Source organism: Gymnoscopelus braueri, assembly GCF_963280865.1.
Source record: "Gymnoscopelus braueri genome assembly, chromosome: 21".
NCBI lineage: Eukaryota > Metazoa > Chordata > Actinopteri > Myctophiformes > Myctophidae > Gymnoscopelus > Gymnoscopelus braueri.
The window spans coordinates 28,659,994-28,681,885 of NC_137623.1; the positions used below are offsets into that span (position 1 = coordinate 28,659,994).

At 43.0% G+C, this 21,892-nt stretch overlaps 1 protein-coding gene across 1 annotated transcript in view; it reads left to right on the forward strand.

The window, feature by feature from the left end:
* The window catches only part of pola1 (polymerase (DNA directed), alpha 1), an 81,984-nt gene that overhangs the window by 33,490 nt on the left and 26,602 nt on the right, over window positions 1–21,892 (forward strand). Inside the window, exons 27-34 of the mRNA XM_080418164.1 lie at window positions 7,226–7,258; window positions 7,661–7,753; window positions 10,918–11,123; window positions 12,000–12,132; window positions 12,731–12,862; window positions 14,269–14,443; window positions 15,887–16,068; window positions 21,176–21,307. Coding sequence (XP_080274290.1) covers window positions 7,226–7,258; window positions 7,661–7,753; window positions 10,918–11,123; window positions 12,000–12,132; window positions 12,731–12,862; window positions 14,269–14,443; window positions 15,887–16,068; window positions 21,176–21,307 — 1,086 coding nt within the window. The remainder of the gene's footprint in view (window positions 1–7,225; window positions 7,259–7,660; window positions 7,754–10,917; window positions 11,124–11,999; window positions 12,133–12,730; window positions 12,863–14,268; window positions 14,444–15,886; window positions 16,069–21,175; window positions 21,308–21,892) is intronic.

Consider the following 21,892-nt stretch of genomic DNA (forward strand, 5'->3'; position numbering starts at 1 on the left):
TAACTCTCCACTGTACCGACGTCGGCGGCGGTAAGTGTTGGAAAGCGTCTGTGGCTGAAAATCTGTTGTCAAATGATCTACAGAGTCGTCCCGACTTCATTCAACTGCCAGTCTACTCTGTAGTAGTCTGAAGTAGTCTGTTTGGTGGAGAGCCACCTTTTAAGTTTACATGGGATGCAATCGAGTGACTCGATGTACATCCCTTACATAGGAACCGTTTGTGTTCCCCCACGGGATCTATGTAAATCATCTCTTACATAGGAAGCTTTGAGTGGAAATATAATGGCTTAAGCAGGCCGTCTGCTCATTAAGACATTTAAAAGTTTCAACGTTGAGAACCACCAGCGAACTTATCCCAAACCCTGTTTTCAATATACTTAATAATGTCATCTATACAGATTATTTGGTATCACCCAGCTCCACAGCTGATTAGTTAAGACTAGTTAATGAAGTTAAGGGATAATAACAGTTCTCTCCTCCTCTATTTCTGATGAGAAGCACAGACTGTCTTTGACTGTGTAAAAGCACTGTCATAACTTGAAGTAACTGGAGCACTTGCTTGTTCAGTTGTTTGCGGGTGGTGGTGGCATGTACAGTGATGAGTTGTGCACTCGTTGGACACACACACACACACACACACACACACACACACACACACACACACACACACACACACACACACACAATCCCACCCCCTGTGGAGATGTGTTTGGTTAGGTCTGTAAGAGTGTGGTATGTGTGTGTGGTAAGAAGAGCGCTCCTTGTCTCTCTTACACACTAGCAGACATGCACACACATGCATTCCGGAGTCATGGTCAAACGACTTGTCTTTCACAGGGGTCATTCCTTAGAACAGTCCATCGTGCCGCAACTGACAGCGCATGGAAAATGTGTCTAAATGAGTCTGCACATCAATTACATCAACGCATTCTCACCTCGCATCCTCCCCCATCTCGCCTCTCTCTCTCTGTATCTTCCCCACATCTCCGCGTCTTTTCCCATCGTCACTTCTCCCATCCTTTTCCTTCCATCCATTCTCTGCTCTCTTGTTTTTCTGTCTCTCCCATCCACCCGCCCTCTCTCTTTCTCTGGTTCCCCCTGGCTTTTATATCGTTGTGACTTGTGTCAAAGCTTGATAAAGTACCACGCCCAGCTTATAATAGAGGATTGGTTTGAATATTTATTTAGGCAGGCTGAGAACAACACATTCTTAATTAACAGGAACCATGCTGTTGTTCCAGAGGCTGGGAGTGATGGGAAATGTACAGTTTAAAAGATACTCTCGTCCAGAGCAACTTAAATGAGAAATGCGTAAATGGCATGAACCCTCGTTCGGCTAACGGCTAACAACAGGGTAAGTGCCACGGTCAAGTAAATGGAGTGCAAAGAAAACAATTAAGTGCTACAAAAGTAACTAGGATAGCAGGTAAACACCAAACGTAGCATTTGTCTAAACAACATGCTATCTAAATAACATGCTTAGCATCTGTACAAGCAAACAACATCTACTCAAATGGTGTGTACATAGCATATGTGAACAAGTAGCGAACATACAGTACATCTGAACAGTGGACAACATGGCCTACAGCAGTGTTTTTCGGCCGGGGTTCCCCGGCATTTTTGTGCCGTCTGTGATGACCGCTCATACGTGGACGCACGCCTGGTATTTTTCATGTAGTTTGTGTAGAGCGCTTCCGTGTTTACACCAAGGAAGCTTCCTTGGTTTACACGTTCCCAGTCAGTCGCTGTGATTGGTTGAGATGGCCGTATAAGCGAATCCTAAACATAGAGATTGTCCTAATCTCTGTTTGATTTGATGTCGCTGTGATTGGTTTAGATCTGCAGAGGGAGTGTTCAGATCAGGAAGCCATGCGGAGAATGGACCTGCAGATGCTTCAAAGGTCAAAAAGAGGAATTTGTTATGGTCGATGCGATAAATATTAACGCCGTTAATTCGGTCATGTGTTAACGCGTTACATTGCCAGCATTAATATTTATGTGTGCGCTATTTTCTTTATTACATCTTGTGTACATGAGAGTCCATGTTTGGATATTGTGTTTTTGGGGTTTAGTACCGAAGAAGTTTTACCCTGGGAAGGTGAAATCAGACTCCTCCATTCATTGCACTGACCCAAGTTTTAATATAGCCTGCCCTATAGAGAGTGTGTGTACACACACACACATTATAGGGCAGGCTATATTTTATATATATATATACAGTGTAAAAATATACATATATATATATATACACCGTATATCTAGGTGTGCCCTGGCAGAAAAAAAGTTTGGGAAACACTGGCATACAGTAACCAGCATCCATCTAAATGGGCAGTAGGGGTGTGCCGATATATCGTCCCGCGATATATCGCGATACGTTTTCGTGACGATATGTATCGTTTTGGGGGAAAAAAATATCGTTTTGATTTTTTGATTTTTTTCATTTTTTTTACAACAATAATAATCAGGCATGCAAACAGCCCCGAGGTGAAAAGGGTGACAACATAATGTTTTCTTTTAGGTCAGGTGTCACACTATTGCCCTATTTGGATTCAAAACGGCTATTGTAGCTGAAAAGCTACAAGGTTTGCATGTCTGAATAATGCAAAAACAGAATTATTTAAACAAATAATTCTGCAATTCTGCAAATTCTACATTTGCTTTTTTTCTCCCCCATATATTTTCATAATATAATAGTGCGTATCGTATCAAAATCGTATCGAAGTTATGAGCCAAATATCGTATCGTATCGTTTCGTGAAATTAGTGGCACACCCCTAGCAACAAGGAAATGAGTGCTTACGGTGAGTCTTAAGACGTGAGTTTTCAATCTGCGGTCGGTGGCACCCTTGTTTACTTCCTGTTAGGGTCGTACAGTACCTGCCGATGACCGATAGCCATCGACGATGGTTAAGACTATCGTGATTGTTTACACCATGGGTATTCAACAGAGTCCGCGACCCCTAGGGGGTCCTCGGAGTGTTGTCAGTTATTGATTGATATTAACGTTTATTTTTTAAATGTATTCAAATATTTAATTATATCCAACTTTTTTTAATGAGATGATAGGGGAGCTGAGAAGAACGGCATAGGAGGATCACTTGAAACCCTGTAAATTGCTTTACAAATCTAGTTTATAATTAGTATTATTATCTCCAAGGCCACCTTTGTACTTTTTGTCATCTATCTACCATCTTCTATATTGCCACTTGATGGCTCTGAAGTTTTCAAAGCAATCAGGAAAACCAGAGACAGACAGATCAATGTCCATAAAAACACAACTATATACAGTACTTTTGTCTCCTCTCTTCGTCATCTTTGCTCTTTCTAAATTGCCCTTCATGGCTTTGAGCTTTTCATTTGTATAGACCGGCAGTGCACTCACCCACCATCCAAACCTGCCAGCACTAGATACTGTTATACAATACACATCCAGCTGTAATAGATGATTTTTTTAAATGAAAAGATCAGAAGTTGGAGCGACCAATGCCTAGTTTAATATGCAAAACAATTTTACACAATACTATGTAGTAGGGGGTTCCTGCTTCGTCCTTGTGTCACCTAAGGCAGTGGTTCCAAAACTAAGGGTCGGTCTCCAGATGAATATCTTAATGTGCAACATTGTTTTTTCAATTGACAGTAAACAAACCATTCAGTATAAGTGTATACAGGGTACCTGCACATTTCTAAAGTTACAATTTAAAGGCTTTTAAGACCTTTTTAATAACACATTGGCCAAATTGTCAAATATTAATAAGAAAGAGGCAAACATTGTGAAATTAGCCGATTTTCACTATTAATCTGTGGAACAGAGTCAAACAAAATTGCCATGTGCTTGGCAGCGTGGGGGCTTCCCAGTTCAAATATGATTATTTTGGGGGGTCGTGGCCTGAAAGGTTTGGTTTGGTTTACACAATGTTTAAAAGAATTTGTTTTTTAAAAGAACAGCGGAGTGGAGCGACCAGAGTTTGACAGAACAGTGGAGCGTGTTTTTATATTACATGTTTGAACATGCTCTGGCCGGTCCACAATGGACGGGAACCTCGTTGTATCTTTATTGTTTTATATTTGTATCTCCTCTGTGTTCTTTGGACACAGAAGGATGACTTCCCCTCCTGTGTCATTGTCAGGTTGTGTTAGAAACGGGTGACGTTTGGTTTGGTTGCTGTAAGATTACTCATGCTGATTACTCAGCTTTGTTTTTCTCCGTTCTGTAAATATAGCATTGTTTTAGTTTAGGGAGTTCGGTCCTAGCATCTCTTGGACATGGAATCAAATTTGAGCAGATATCACCCAACCCTACTTCCTGGGCCCACATGTACCCAGCCTGTCCTGAGACACCGTTGTCTCTCTGGTGTCTTTCAGCCTGACACTTTAAACATGGGTCGTCCTCCACCTGTAGTGTGAGAGCATGATAGAGTAGGAGGAGCTGCAGGTTCAAATGCACGCTAGAACTTTCAGCTGACTTCTCAACTTGTCTGTCTCTCCCAACGTCTTTCTTCTGCTTCCAATAAACTAGCAATGTACAGTAAGACCCGAGTGTTAATTTAATTTGTAACTCGACAGTCTCCTCACGCTTTTCAGTCGAATGAACACTCCGGATTTTACTGTGCAGACAGGGCAGTCATTGTGTCTGCGTAAAGGTTTAGCAAGTACCATTTAGTGCTCATGGAGATCGAGTTTGGCCTAGATTTGTGTGCGCGTGCCTGGATGTGGATGCCTGTGTGTATCTACGTATGACACTGTGTGTGTGTGTGTGTGTGTGTGTGTGTATGTGTGAGGGAGACCTTGACCTTGACTGTAGTTCCTAATGGAAGAGGCTGTTCTGTAATGAGCCCCCCCCCCCTGTCCACTCGCAGCACAGTGGTATGTAGCAGCCCATAAAGCATGCTTAAGTCCCGCTCCGATTTCAGGGAGTGGAACACCCCTGCCTACTCCACCTCTACCCCACCCCTCTCCTCACACTCTCTGAAATAGCCACGTCCTTGTCCCCGCGGAGCACCGCGTGTCTGTCTGCGTATATATGCGTCGGTGGTTGATTGAGGGGCAGATTGCTGGTGACAGGTCACACCGCGTTCTGTCCCACCGACTCCCCCCGGATTAGCGACCCTGACCCCCCCTCGTATCTCTCTCTCTCACACACACACACACACACACACACACACACACACACACACACACACACACACACACACACACACACACACACACACACACACACACACACACACACACACACACACACACACACACACACACACACACACACACACACACACACACACACACAGACAGAGAAGCCCCCACCTGTTAGGATCCCTCTGCTCCAATACCTGTAGTCTCTCTCTCTCAACACACACACTCTCTCACACACACAACCACATGAACAGAATTATTTTATTTGTTCATCACTTATCCTTTAGTTCATAAAGGCCATTAGGAGTCATTAAGGCATGCGTGTGAGTGTGTGTTGGGGTGAAAGGCCTGTCACAGCATGGTTCTGATTGTCCTCTTAATAGCCAATTATCCCCTGTTCCTTTCCTTGGTCCACATACACACATTCATATACACAAGTAATGACGCACTTACTGGTAGGTAGGGAAGGCAATTGACTTTTAAGAAATGTAGCACTGATTATTTTTTTCAAGTTTGCACTTAAGTGATATTTGTGAGAGTGGATAAAATATAAATACACCCGTAACGGTCCATTTGGTTAGATTTAAACACTCAGAGTTACTAAGTTATGGGGGTCCGTGGTCTAATGCATAGGCTACAAAACTGAGGGTCCTTGAAATTACAAAAGTTTGACAACCACTGGTCTCTAGGCTATTGAGTAGTATGGTAATATTTTGTGAAAATGATGTGTTGTAATGAGTTGACAGCTGACTGAAAGGTGACAATGAGGGAGTGATTAGAGGAGTGGTTGGGGGTTAAATAAATTAAGCAAGGGACTATCAATTGGGAAGCGGGTCATTATTGAGAAATAATCCCAACAGGTTGATTAGACTCAGACGAGATTCAGGGTGATTAGTCCCACCGACGCACATATACGCATTATCCTGTTTTACTATATGGCTACTTAATAAATAAAGTAAATGACCCAAAGTTAACAACAATATGAACGATTTCATCACTTACGGTAATGAAAGTATTCCATTAATTTATGCCAGGTGCGTCCAGCGCAACGCGGTTACCTCGGAAAATAGCGGGAAGTGTTGATAAAATAGAACACATTTTAGATTACGGCATTGTCTTATTTCTCGCTTAATTTTTTTTCAAAAACATTCTTGAGAACAATGTTTAGCTGTAAATGACAACATGTGTTTGTTTACATGGCTGCCATGTTGGATACGGCACAAAATCAAGCAACATTGATAGGAGCCAGGTGCTCTGAGTCTTTGATTAGATGGCGTTCAGCTGTCTTTATTCAAAAATAACAGAGCGCTGAATTCGGTGATTAACCAATCAGAATCAAGCATTGATACCGTGTAATAACCATTGTTAACGCCCAGTACCAGGCTCTGAAAGTTTGAAATCTTTGGAAGCCGTTTTCTCTGATTTGCCTGTTCTGTCTTAACAATCTTCAAATGACACATCATTTGAAAGCTTACATTCTGTACTCTCATAATTTGTAAAAAGCTGAAAAATGACCACGGCCCCTTGCGTCCCAAAGCATTGTACTTTGACTGCCAGATCAATCGTGTAATAGTGTGCCACTGCTGCCAGCAAAAACAGCGATTTTACTGTACCTTTGAAAAATCATGGAATATTCTCTGTGACCACCACACGGACATCGGCTCATTGCACGCACAGGGTTGTTGTAGTAAGAGGGGAAAAAAAGTTGGGTCGCGATCCTCCATTCAAGAGCTATGGCCGTTTCAATGAGCCGTAAAGCAGTAGGAACGGAGATCTAGCAGAGTTATGGCCATTTCACTGCAGGAAATAAACGGGAAGTAAACAAGCTTTTATTTTTTTAAATGATGTCATTTCCGGTTCTTTGTCATCAGGCAGTGAAAGCATCATCCATAGGTTAGGTAACATAGGATAGGTAGCGCCATCTAGTGGAAACCCACTGAAAACAAAAACTCACCCAAACCCGTCGTTGGCAGGCTGGAATTCGACGCGTTAATGGCAGGCAAAGAGTTAAGTGTGGCTGTGTGTCTACATTTGTAACCTGTCCTGTTGGTCTTGGCAGGGTCATATTCATATATGTTCCACTCCTTCTACAGATTCTGATGCACACCAAGGACCTGGTTCAGAAGGTGAGTCATTGAAAAACGAATTGTTATATACAGTACGCCAGTGGTTTCGAAACAATAAATTATACTAAATTAATATTAAGGCACACCTGGACTTGTCTCACTGCACACCGTTTGGGAACCACTGCAGGAATTTGACAACTTTTCAACTTTAGGGCGTGCGGGTGGCATAGAGGTAAAACGCAGGCGAGAAGAGCCCAACATGACAGCGGGGCCTCTGGCTTGGCTGGGCACTTAAAAGGACACAATTGTCAGTGTTCACTTGTGGAGAGGAATGTCAGTGAGAGGGAGCACAATAACTAAATTGGGGAGAAAATGGAGCCATTTCTTTCTGACATTGGTGATGGTGGTGTTTTATGTCTCTTTTTTTCCCCCGCTAATGTTTGACGTCCTGTGTTGAATCAGATGAACCTGGAGGTAATCTACGGTGACACTGACTCCATCATGATCAACACCAACAGCAGAGTGTTGGAGGAAGTCTTCAAGCTCGGCAACAAGGTGTGTGTGTGTGTGTGTGTGTGTGTGTGTGTTCATGTGTTTACGCTCTGTCCGTGGGGTTTGTCTTGTTTTGTGTACAGTACAGAGAAGTCGTGTATTCCCCATCTCCTGTTTCTGTAGCATAAGGCAGCTTGATGTACAAGTACAGCCCCTGGACATGATGCTAGTATGTCACAGGGACTTACCCCAAATCCAACCTGTGATGTGGAGTGCCAAGCAGGGAGGCATTGGGTCCCATTTTTGGGCGGTGAAACCGCCCCTATATGTGAGGTTTGGATATTTGCACACCAAATCCTGCGCTGTGATTGGCCACCAGTGTACCCCCCTAACCCTGCACCGTGATTGGCCAATCACAGTCTATTCAGGACTGTGATTGGCTAGGGAAACATGACACATGTGCATAGCCCTATAAATAGGACTATGCACTTAAAAAAAAACACATTTATGTTTTTTTTTAAGTGAATAGCAAGACACCGCCCACTTCACACTGGGTGTGATTTTTATAGTCTTTTTAACAGTTTGTGAAGCAAGCTGGTCTGTATTCAGTCGCTGCGCTAGTCGTGACTTTTTCATGACTTTCTCCTCATTGGTTGTCCTTTAAGCCACTGGGGAGCCTTCACATACTCTACACGGGCGTAAGAGCTCCAGTCACAGAATTCAGCGCAACACTTGCTAATTTACCGTCGCCAGCTTACAGTAGACACAGACACATGCTACTAACTCTTCAGCATTTAATTCAGTACTTTTTTCACACAAACTAAAGCAAGAAAAAATAACTAAAGAATAGAGGACAAAACGGTGGCATTCATGCACTCTTACAGGCACAAACAATCCAATATCTAACTGTAAATATAAACAACTTACAACTACTAGGCTTCTAATAAAAACTGCTGTATTAAATAACATTATTCAACTCCTTTGAACACTGTCTCAGAGACATAGCGAATTTCATTCTTCAGGACATGAAATAAACTTTTTTCTAATGTGCACATTGATCAGGATTGTTTGTCTTGTCATATACATTTGTCAACAGGCTACACATCGATTCTGAATATTTACAACAGTTTCAAAACGAATTTTCCGAAATATACCACCAGCTGTCTTTTCCTATGACTTGATCTCTGTCTAGCTCATACAGTCACTCGTGAACACACACGGTGCACAGAGTCGCACTGATCCGCCTCCTTGTCTTTCACAGTCAGTGAGAGTGAGAGATGGTTTATCTTTCTCTCCGCAGCCGGCTCGGATCTTTTCTGAACTTAGATACTTGAAACAAGGTACTTTCTGACACGTGGTGAGATCGCACATCAATCGCTGGCATGTCAGCGACGCAGCACTCAGCCCCGGTCCTTTGTGTCAATGAGTAAACTACACGCTACATCAGGGCCGTAGGAGACGGGGGGACGGCGTGGGCCGCGAACCGGTATTTGGGCCGCGAGGCCACGGGGAAAAAGAGGAGGGAAAAAAAGCCTCAAATGAGGCCGGCACTAGGACCCCGCGGCCGCTGCCTGGAAGGGAGGGCTGCTGGCTGCTGCTGTGAGCTGCTGTGAGCTGCTTGAAGGTGGAAGAGCGGCACAATCACATTTATTAAGAGTTATAATAAGAAATAACCGCAAATAACCACCCAAAACTCGGAAATATCCGCCCAGAACCGCAAAAAAATCGCGCGCGAGGATGGGGGTGCGCACGCGACTTCGTGGGCCGGTGCAAATATGTCCCCCCCCCAACTGGGAATGGCTTCCTCCGGCGCTGCGCTACATACTATTAGATTAGCATCTCGAGCTACTGCAACTCGGAGGGGAAGGCACGTTGGATGGCAGGGAGCGCTCGTTTTGGTTCACTCGACATACCGTTTTGGTTGCACCACAGCAATTATTTTCTAACTATTTGTAGGCTGCACAGATCAAATTTCAGGCACTTTTTCGACCAACGGTCGCAAATGTAAGGTGAAAGGCACCTTAATTTAATGAGTTTAATATATATATCTATATATATATATATATATATATATATATATTTGTGTAATGTTTAGTAAGATGCAAGAGTTATGACGGTACGTTTCAACGGTTTAATATGGCTGTATAATATGGCTTTGTCCTTCTTGTTTGGGATTGAACTCCGACCTCCCACTCCCAGGGCAAACACTCTTACTAAAAGGCCTCTGAGCTGGTTACAGAAATGTGTGGGGTGGATTAATTGGCATAAGGACTACATTGAAAGAAAAGGGTAAAAATAATTGACTACTCCAAAAAACAACAGGTTTATTATTATTATCTTACCTGGATGTCATCTTGGCTGCCAGACAAGATAATAAGACTGGGATGTATCCCAACCCACTTTACTTTAAAAGCATGGCCAACATTTGAACGGCCACTTTATTCACAGTGACCTTTATATCTATAAAAACACTGATGCACTGAAGTTTGAACTCGCATTCATTTATTTTTATATGTGGTCACGTTGCCCAGTTTCAAAGAAAAAATTACGTACATCCTTGGTGCTAAGCCAAACTGTAAAATGAAAAAAAACAAAGCGGGGCCTGCAACTCACTTTTGAATGCTCCAAATTTTGCCCAGTTTAACATCGATCAGCAAGTCCGTTCGTGACATTCGCGGGTCCAAGACGACCTGGCCATTCGGCCATGCTGTAAACATACACTTGATATGAAAAGCACATTTCATTTGTAGAATGCAGCTCAAGTTGCTTTTACAATATTGAGAATATGCAATTCAACAAAATAAACTGACCAAAAGTTGACAAAATGGATAAGTACGACTTACTGCTTCACCAGCTCAGTCACCTTGTGGTTAGAATGTCCGCCGTGAGATTAGGAGGTCGGGGTTCTATTCCCTGGCCGGGTCATACCAAAGACTATGAAAAATGGAACCCAATTCCTCCCGGCTTGGCACTCAGCATCAAGGGTTGGATTGGGGGTAAGACCCTGCGACATACAAGCGTCATGTCCAGGAATATTTGTACATCATGGCTGGGGGATGTACTTGTACATCAAGCTGCCTCACGCTACAGAAACATGGAGACTCAGCAAGGCTTACTTACTACTGCTTCACAGATGTACAGCTGTTTATGTGCTCAACATGATTAGCATCAGTTGTAGAGTGTGTGCACGCTACTAACCATTTTAACACGTGTTCTGCCGGGTCCAGGTGAAGGCAGAGGTCAACAAGCTGTACAAACTGCTGGAGATCGACATCGACGGTGTCTTCAAGTCCCTGCTGCTGTTGAAGAAGAAGAAGTACGCCGCCCTGGTGGTGGAGCAGCAAGGCGACGGCACGTACAGCACCAAGCAAGAGCTGAAAGGCCTGGACATCGTGCGCAGGGACTGGTGTGACCTGGCCAAGGAGTGTGGCAAGTATGTCGGCCACCAGAAGTGTTAGGAAGCGGAGTTTGAAAGTTAGTTTATGGCAGGGGTTCTCAAAGTGGTGTCCATGGACCCTCTGGGTTCCTTGAGGGGGTTCTAAATGGACCCTTACTGGTCTGTAACTCTGAGAGTTATGGGGATCCTTGAAATGTTAAAGTTTGAGAACCACTGGCTTATTGGATTAAAGTTAGAGATTTAATTGGAGGGGAGTTTTCAGGGGTTTGATTTGAAGAGAGCAGTTGGAGCAGAGTTAGATATCTCCAGTTGAACACCACCATGCCTATTCTGGTGGGAACATTCACCAGAAAATAGCAAATCTACAAGCTCAAAAAGTGTTTCATTGCGTCGGCTATTTCTGGTGACGAGATTAGGTGTTTAAAAAAAGTGCTCAGTTTCTCTAAGAATAAAGGTTTTAAGTGGTAAACACCAACAGGCCTGTGGCGGTATTGAGACTGTTCCACCCTTCCGCCACACAAAACCAGCTGAAGTGTGTCACTGAGTGAACTATAAAGGAACAGTGCTATGGAGCTATATGTCCTATTACTGCAATGATAGGGGGTAATAGTCACTGCCCTGGGCAGTGTTTAAGTCAATGAGAACACGGGTGGAGCATGAGAGTGGTTATTGAACAACAGTAGAAGATTCTGTGTCGGTATCAGTGAACAGAAGTCAAAGGTCAGGATTAATTGTATCCACTTCATAGGGCTGGCAGCTCCTTTCACTTTCAGAACCATCTGAATGTATGTATTTCAATTAATGTCCTGAAAAATTGCTCTGGTGCTCCAATATTTTAATTTGTCTGCATGTAAGGTAGTTGTATAGGAATGTATTTGTTGTCGTGTAATGTTGTTCCTCTCTGTGCATCAGTTACGTCATAGGTCAGATCTTGTCGGACCAGAACCGAGATGCCATTGTGGAGAACATCCAGAGACATCTGGTGGAAGTGGGAGAGAAGGTTGCAAGCGGAGACATACCACTGAACCAGTACGAGATAAACAAGGTGAGCAGACGGCTGATTATGTTTGTGTTTGGGCAGGACTGTCTGTATTCTTTCTGTGCATCCATTCACTTGCATTCACTTGTTCATTTTGTCATCTATAAAGAGACTTTAGATGAAGCGAATTTATAATTTAGAACTGAGAAATTCAAGGCGCTCTTTCTTCGCTTGCAAGATTGCCAAAAGCATTCGTAACGCTTGGGCCTTGTTTGCCGCTGTTGGCGGGCTAACAAACCTACCTGTGTTTTGGGTGTGTCCACTACTTAAAACAAATTCAAATAGAACTGCTATTATCAAATCAACCATAAAAACGTATACAACATCTGAAATACTACTCCCGCTGCCTTGGTATTCTTCAGGTTTTTTCAGAAACGTTTCAAATTGCATGGCCTCAGATCTTCTACAAACGCATTTCTTATATCAGGTTGCTTCCCACAGGCCCTGAAAACAGCAGCCAACAAGCCACCCTTAAAAATGATTTGTCTAGACACATCACCAATGAACAATTATAGGGCTAGTATCAAAAGTACATACTGGCCTAGTGGCCTTCATACTGGTGTCATCATGGAACACACATTCATACCATCCCTCCTTTTTCCAGGCTCTGACTAAAGATCCTCAGGACTACCCTGATAAGAAGAGTCTGCCTCACGTGCACGTGGCTCTGTGGATCAACTCCCAGGGAGGACGAAAGGTCAAAGCTGGAGACACTGTCTCCTACATCATCTGCCAGGTGTGTGTGTGTACATGCATACAGTATGAATGTACAATACAATATGAATGGACTGTGCGTGAATGAATACATTTGCGTGTTTGAGCCGAAGCCATTGTGATGATAAAATCACATGAAAAAAAAAAGGTTTGTATATATTTTTTCTTTTTTTTGCACCAGGGTCATAATATACTGTAGCCAGAAGCACTCTTGCTGTTGGCAGAAATGTTCTTTGTCCTCAAAATAGGAAGTTAGGTGTCTTTTAGATTGACTGTTGTCGCGAAGTCACGTGGGCAGGCAAATGTTTCCTTGCATATTCCAATCAAATAATTATGTTCGTTGTAATGTTAAGCTTAATTTATACTCCATGCGCAACAAATCTACAAGGTATCCACACACCTTGCATTTCCAACGCGATGATGACTTGCAAATCTGTTCTTTTGGGAGGAGATGCGGTCAGCAGTCTATGTAATGGAGTAAAGTTGTAGGACTTTTTTGTCTTCAGCAAATGATAATCCTCCTGATCAACGTTGTTTTTTTCTTCAATGTTGACATCTGCCCGATGCCTGTTGTAACTTGATATAATATGTTGAGATGATCCGGTAAGCGCAAAGTGAATTGACCTTAATATGAAGCGGTACAGATTTCTGGAAATAGACGGAGCCCGAGGCGACGGATAGACTTCCGTTGTAAACGTAGAATATTCACATAACATTTATTGCCAAAACCAACTTGCAGTTGATTTGGAATTTATTCGTGAGACTTTCACCTCACTGAAGTTGCGTCCTCTCCTCCACTCTCTCTGTGTAACAAGACATGAATCGTCCGTAGGTCTACCGCAAAATAATATAACTTTAGTTTATAAAGACATAAGATGGAGCCGTCTTAAAACAAACAGTCAAACTTAAAAACAATAATAGTGTGGAGGCCACTGGTACTTGTGGAGGCCACTGGTACTTGCATATAGGGGAAACACTGTCTTCTAAATTCAATATTCACAAAAAATATTTTAGTCTGGTATCTGCACTTAAGAGATGATGATACACAATACATTGTGCAGCCCTACCCTAAGGACAAACAAACTACAACCTAATACCCACACCTCCACCCTGCTCTCTGTTTCTCTGTCTGTCTCTCTATCCGTCTCTTGCTCTCGCTCTCTGTCTGTCTGTCTGTGTTTCTCTGTCTGTCTCTCTATCCGTCTCTTGCTCTCGCTCTCTGTCTGTCTGTCTGTCTCTCAGACCACAATGGAAATAAGCCCATGGGCTTTATTGTGTTTTTATCCTCGGTGATTATACTTGACTTTATGTCGGGTAGTGCTATCTATTGTGCTCTTTCTTTGTGACCTCACGAAATACCAATCAAATCAATCAATCTCTCCCTCTCTCTCTCTCTCTCTCTCTCTCTCCCTCTCTCTCCCCATCCAGGATGGCTCCACGCTGTCAGCCAGTCAGAGGGCCTATGCCCTGGAGCAGCTCCAGAAGCAGGAAGGCCTCAGCCTGGACACCCAGTACTACCTGGCCCAGCAGGTGCACCCTGTGGTGTCCCGCATCTGTGACCCCATCGAGGGCATTGACGCCGTGCTCATAGCCACATGGCTGGGTAAGTCATATAGGCCCAGAGGACTGAAGGCCAAGACATGCTCCTTCCTACGTCAGTAAAAACATCCGGTTCAGAGTAGACCGTTTTTTTCCGAACTAGTTCGGACAATCTGGACGTGCACGAGATGTGAGAAAATGGTTCAGAGACCGCCAATTAGAAGTTCTAAATAACGTCAATTTGTAGTTACTGTATATCATCTCCCTTTCCAAACAAAATTATACTCTTATACTTGTGTAATGGGACTTAACGATAAATAATCTTTTAAACTATCGTTTTAAAGGAGAGTGTGCAGTGCAGTTGTCTCCCTCTGTGTTTTTGGTACAATCTGTACTTTTAGTACACTTAACATGGTGCTGATGGCCTTAGACAGACTTATACGTTATGTGTAATTCATGCTTTGAGCCTATACAATGAAATGGTAGCATGCAGAGAAAAAAAAAGCGTACTTTTTCCAGTTTGAAACGTGTCATTTTTGTCCAGGGACGCTTGTTGAAAGAGTCTCATGATGAGGTATAAATAAGCCTTATTACTGACATCGTATCTTGTGATAAGATGTCAGTAATGTGGGGTCATTGACGTGACTGTGAGTGAGTGACTACTGCTGATTACGTTAGAGGCTCAGGGTGGTTTGGCAGCTGTATTTTGTTTCCCCACCCTGAATAGCCCACAAAGCCAGCCATATCATGACACCAACGCCTTGAGTGGGCAAACCCCATAAAACCTCCTCAAGGTCCTGGCATCAAAAGAAAATGACTACATAACCCTAGCAGACATTTCCTCCATCTTTTAACCCCCGATGAGCCTCTGTGTGCTGTGCTCCAAGATCCACAGGCAGGACCCTCAGCCGCCTTTCCGTAGTCTAGTCGGAAGTCTAGGCTGCTAGGCCCCCCTATACTAGAGCAGTGGTTCTCAAAGTGCGGTCCGGGGGACCCCCTAGGGCTCCTTGAAGGGGGACCTGGCTGGGAGTCCCCAGCAAAATTAGTTGGCTATTACCGATCTACAAGCTCACAACGCGTCGCGATGCAACATATTGTGTGCTTGTAGATCTTCTATTTATTTTTTTAAGTGAAACATTTTGGATATTATTTAAACCTTTTAACAACACAAATCTTATATTGAGGTCTCTGGCACAAAGTATTTTCTTACGGGGGTCCGCTGACGAAAACATGAATTCCTTTGGGGGTCCTTGACATGAAAAAGTTTGAGAACCTCTGGTGTTGTCAGAAGTCTATGCTGCTAGGCCCCCCGTAGACCCTGGAACGACCTGCAAGAGTGCATACGGCCAGCAAAATACGCTAAATCGCTTGGTACAACATTTCCCCCAGACTATCTGCCCATGGTCCAAGTTTAGCCCTATGATGATTATGTAGCATGTGAGGCAGGTGCAGCATCTCCATGAGTGTGTTTTGTAGTATATTTACTACCGCCACCGTCCACCCCTAGGTTTGGACCCCAGCCATTTCCGGGCCCAGCAGCAGCACCAGAGGGAAGAGGAGAGCGAGAAGGAGCTGGGAGCTCCGGCCCAGCTGACGGATGAGGAACGCTACAAAGACTGCGAGAGGTTTACGTTCACCTGCTCTCAGTGTAGCACTGACAACATCTACGACAACGCCTTCGAGGGAGCTGTGAGTACATAGCTGCACAGTGGTAGCTACCGTAGCCACGTAAACCAGTGGTTTTCAACCTTATTTCATATCAAGGTCCATTATTTATTTGGCATTTGAGCCACAGAGCACCATTTGATGAGATTTAGACTCTCAGACCCAAGACTTTGAATATTTTGTTATCGTTGGATATGATTTTGTCCACAATTCCATGCTGTATTGATGTTGGTACCATAGGAGACAACAGGCAAAAGTTGATCAAAATAAAAAAAATGTAATTAAGTAATGCCGATGTATAACAATAATTTAACTTGAGAGCATAAAATGGTTAGGGTCCATTTGGTTTCATTTTACACTCTCAAGAGTTAAAGATCTATAAGGGTCCATTTGGTTACCAACTCTCCATTTAGCTGGGGACCACCTGGAACCCCCTCAAGGACCACTGGTGGTCCCCGTACCACTGGTTGAGAACCACTGACGTAAACCCTCTATTCTTAGTAAAACGGACCTGAGTTGCAACTGTACTTTCCCCTTTTTTTTTATATTTCCTGAAAAGTAACAGTTTCGGACATAGAAGTTTTCTGCCTGACAGCAACGATTTAATGCGTTTATAAGGCTTGGTGATTTAGTCATCCACTTTGTTGTGTCTCTGTCTGTATTTTTAGACAGCTGCCTGGCTCCAGTATGGGCTCTGTTTTCATTGGCGTAGTTTGAGCTCCGATACATGAAAAGCCTTCCCTTAACCCCTGGTCGCTACACACACACACAACCACACACACACACACACACACACACACACACACACACACACACACACACACACACACACACACACACACACACAAGATCTCATAACGGTTTGTCAGGCCAAGGTTGTGTGTGTGCTATCTGCTTGTACAGTAATAAGGTGCAGGGCACACAGCTTTCTCTTGTCTCAAAAGACACTAATAACCACCCACCCCCACCCCCCCCACTGACATAGACGGCTTGCAATACATTACAGGGGAGTGATATACACACACATTACATAACAGGGCGATATCAACCCACATTTCAACAGATGCGTCGGTATGCCTTGTCGAGACACTACGCCAGATGAGATACCCTCTTAACACGACCCACATCATTTTAAATTAAAGTGGGAGCAACTTGCGCATGTGTGCAATACAGTACAATACACATGAAGTTGGTATTGGCAAACGGGAATAGATGAACACTCACAACGAGGAAAGTAAACAAAACGTGTTGGTTGATCATCCTGATGGAGGCTGTTAAATGTCAACATTTACCACAACCGACTTAAGCTAACAATTAGCATAATAACTTGCTGGAATGGCAATGGGAGACACCGTTTTCACATGCCCTCCTTGGCAGCAAAAGTGATTGCTGGTATTGCCTGATAAGCGACCATTTAAAATTTCGCCTTATTTTCTAACGGTATAGTACTTTATACTCGCGCAAGAGGTGACTGTAAGCACACAATGTAAACTGTAACTTTAATCCATCGACAGAGGATAAGCAAGCGTTTTTCTATTTTTTTCCCCTCTCAATCATTCATTATCACGGGGACGCAGGGTTAACAGATGGAGCAGTTAGTTCTGTTCGTAGCCTAAAATGTCATGTCCAAGACGACATATCTCGAAATGTCAACATCCCTCGCTTTTAAATTTTTTTACAGACACATTAAATCATACAAGACAGCTGTGTGTGCACGCAGCCCCTTCATTCAGTGTGCCTGCCTTTCTCTTTTCTCTCTCACACTCACCTTCTCCCTATAAACGAAGCTTTAAAGACGTGGTGAAATAAAAAATATGTTTTTCAGACTTTTAGAGCATACCCACATTCATAATGAGGATATATATATATATATATATATATATATATATATATATATATATATATATATATATATATATATATATATATATATATATATATATATCATTTGATGCCAAAAACTTTTAAAGAAATCAATTTTTGTGTATTATGTCAAAAGTCCCTAAAAGTCTATTTTCTATTACCCCTGTAAACGCAAACTTAAAAAAATACTGCGTGATGACGTAGCTAGACCTTTATGAATATAAATGAATGTTGATTTCATTCACCTGGTTGACTCCCCATAGCTCACGTTCCTCCACTCGCACAAAAAATATGTATTCAAAGATTTGCGCACATTTTCAAGATTAAAAAAAAATAGCAGATGTACAAGCTCATAGTGCGGCACACAGTGCCGTGCTATGACCTTGTAGATCTGCTATTTTTTAATAGCCAAAGTATAAAATAATGGTTTAAAGTGGTTAAAATCTATAATGACAGATGCTTTTCCGGTCTTAATGAGTTAAGCACTGCATTAATCTAAGCATGCTGGCTCTATCCAAAGTGATGGACTGACGGTCTCTCTCTGGCTGAAATCAATGCTCAACGCCATGACGCTATCCGGCAAAATTTACGGTATGCGTTTTCACTACGAGGAAAATGTAATTCCGCCAGTACATGCCGGAAAAATGCTTGTCGTTAAATTTCGAACACAAAAGATCAGTGCCCGTTTTCACATGAGATTAATTTCAAAATGTCCACTACTAGACCATACCCGTCAGGGGATATGAGCACCCAAAGTGCGTCATGGTCCGCTTGTTTGACGGATGGTCCTCTTGTTTCAAGGATGTGTTAACACCGGCGCTTGTTGCACGCACAACCCGGGAGCCAACGAACACAAAAACGCTAATAAACAGCTGACATTCGGGGGAAAGTGAAAAACGGGCTTCGCTGTTCCGTTCACATGGTAATGGTCAATGGCTGTGTGCAAATGCAGATCAATTGCTCCAGCCATCATAGGATGATATACTTCCTGCACTTTTGGTTATGTGAAAACTGGGCATCATTTTACCAGCCATTAACTACGATCTAACTGGTGGTAGTGAACCCACCCTGCATGAGGACTGGTGTGGCTTCCCTCTTTGTCTCACACACACACTTAGACAGCAACGGATAAGACAGTAAGTTAATTAGGGTTGTGAACATGTTCTAACAGTTCAGTGAGAGGGGAGGACAGGCGGTCCTTGACTCCACTGCTGACACTGAGCCAGAAGAGGGAGGGAGAGGATGATGATGTACTATATGCCCTTTAACTAGAGAGGCCTTGTAAAAACTGTACAGGGGAAAAGGTGTTTCATCTAATATTTGTCCTAATGGAACAGTTAACCACTGGTTAATCCCCATTAGCTATCCGCCTATAATAACAGGCCCAAGATTGGGACGCCAGTGGTTAAATGTGTCAATTGTGAAAGCTTCTAGATATTAAAGACCTAACAAGACATCTCAAAACATCACATAAGGACCGCAAGACTAATGCTGCAACCCACATTAAGATGCTTCAATGTGTGGATCGTGTCCAGACATTTCACGAAGGAAAGATGAACACACACACACACACACACACACACACACACACACACACACACACACACACACACACACACACACACACACACACACACACACACACACACACACAAACCCCAAAACATTTTATTGACCACTTGAGTTTTCTTCATTCAAGTGGTCAGATAAGAGACTTCAGCCTTTCTCGTGGGAGGATGAGTATTGTTATCAGAGTGAAGCTTGGAATGAAACCAGCATTATGGAGGAGGAGGAGAGCTGGACAGAGGAGGAAGGACGCAGAGAAGAGAAGGGAGGTAGACTTCTTTCAAATGAAGGAAAGGAAGAGGAGAGGATATGGAGGAGGGAGGTCGGGTGAAGAAGTGTAGGGGGTTCATTCCAACTCTGTGTGTGTACGTTCTTGTTTCACCGGATAGTGTGGGAGAATAAATTAAGTCGGTAGTTCTTAAAATGGGGCCCGGGAACCCCCAGGGGTCCTTGGGGGGCTACAGGGAGTCCCCACCAAAATAAGTATATATTGGCACCAAAGAGCAAATCTTACAAGCGCTTGTAGATCTGCCATTTTTGGGGGATTTCTTTTTTTCTATTACATTTTTAACACAAGTCTCTTATGGGGTCCCTGGCACAAACACAATTTGACAATCCTTGACATGAAAATGTTTGAGAAGTTAGTACTACCTTAAGTGACTGGAAACCTAGGACCTGCCCTTTTTACACACAAATGAACAAAGCCAAAAGAAACTCCTCCCAGGGGCTCGTACAGTGTGTGAGTGAGTGAGTTTAAGTGTCTGTCTGAAATCTTTCCTTCTCCTGTCAATGCCAGGTTGGAAGGAACTAAATGGAAGGAAGATTTAGGGTAGAGTGGGAATAATTACATAGATTTCTGTGATTTTTGACATAGTTTTTGTGAAGCTTTTTTACTGCATTAACTGGAGGCCTAGCTGTCAAGTGGAACATTTGGGTGGGAGTGGGTCACGTTGACCTGCCTTCTCTTGCCCACATGTGACCTCAATCAAGACCGCCCACTTCGGTCCACTTGCACTGACCTCTAGTGTGTGTGTGTGTGTGTGTGTCAGTGCCAAGACAGTCTAAACATCGCAAGAACATCATTTTTATATAGTATTGTGAAATAACACGATTCAGAGAGCTTTTAGCCCTGATTAGTCCATAGACGGCAGGTGTGTAGATGGGTCGCAGATAAGGGTTACAATAACTGTGCGGCTAATTGCTTATAGATCGTCTATTTTTTAATAGCCAAAATATAAAATAGGGCTTAAGTGGTTAAAACAAATCTGTTTCAGATGATATGCAAGCCATCATTAACAATTCTTGATAGGTGTCTTAGTTCCAACCACAATGGAGACTGCTATGGTTAAACCCATCTTAAAGAAAAAAATAGAGAGAAGGGGAGATTTAAAAAAAATAGAGAGAAGGGGAAATAATAAAACAAAAATATATGATTGATTTAAGCTTCGCTGCGTCGTCTAAACTTTGATTTGTAACAAGTATTACATATAAGTATCAGTCATTGAAAAACACTTGCAGAATGTCACTTTGTGTCCGCAAGTGTTCACACAGGTTTAGGCTAACATTGCCCGTGTTTACATTTCGATTGAATACATTTTTATGTGATTTCTCTCCAGGGCTCTTGTTGAACCGGAACCGGGTAAAGTTAGTGTGTGCGTTGAAATCATGCGTTTCGCCAACTCCATCATGAACTGTGTTTCAGGGCCAGAAGATGGAGCCCAGTCTGATGACATGCTGCCATGTCCCCTGTGGGGCGCGCCCCATTGACTACCCCGTCAACATCTGCAACAAACTGCTACTCGACATTCGGCGACACATCAAAAAATACTACAGTGTGAGTATCGTGTGTGTGTGTGTGTGTGTGTGTTTTATTGATGAGAGGAAGGCCAATTTATTGCAAATCTCAATTTCTGGTTATTGCCACTCAGCCTTTTATTGTTCATTTGTTCCTTTCTGGAGTTTTTTCCCGGTCTAGAGTAAATTCCAGGTCTGGATAAGTATGGAAGAAATAAAATGATGTCTGGAAAATATTTATGTTTCCATACTATTGCCCCAATTCTGTTTTCTAAAATAGGGAATAATACCTGTTGGGAATGCTTGGCCCTCTGGTTATGCAATACCCATTGCGCGCGTTGCCGGTCTACTTAGTGCAGTACCCATTATCATAGAGGCCTTGGAGGCCAGTCTAGGTCACTGTAGCACATCAGTACTATGACGTCCTACTGATGACATCAGGAATTTCCATACATGGGCATAAAAGGGCAACAGATTCATTTTTTTGTCTAAATAAAACGTTAAAACGGAAGGCTGGATAAAACGTATCCAGCCTTCCTCAGTAATGAAGTACTGATGAAGGCTGGATAGCCGAAACGTCTGTCACCTTAACTGAGGGATGGAATAATTTGACAAAAATATTGAT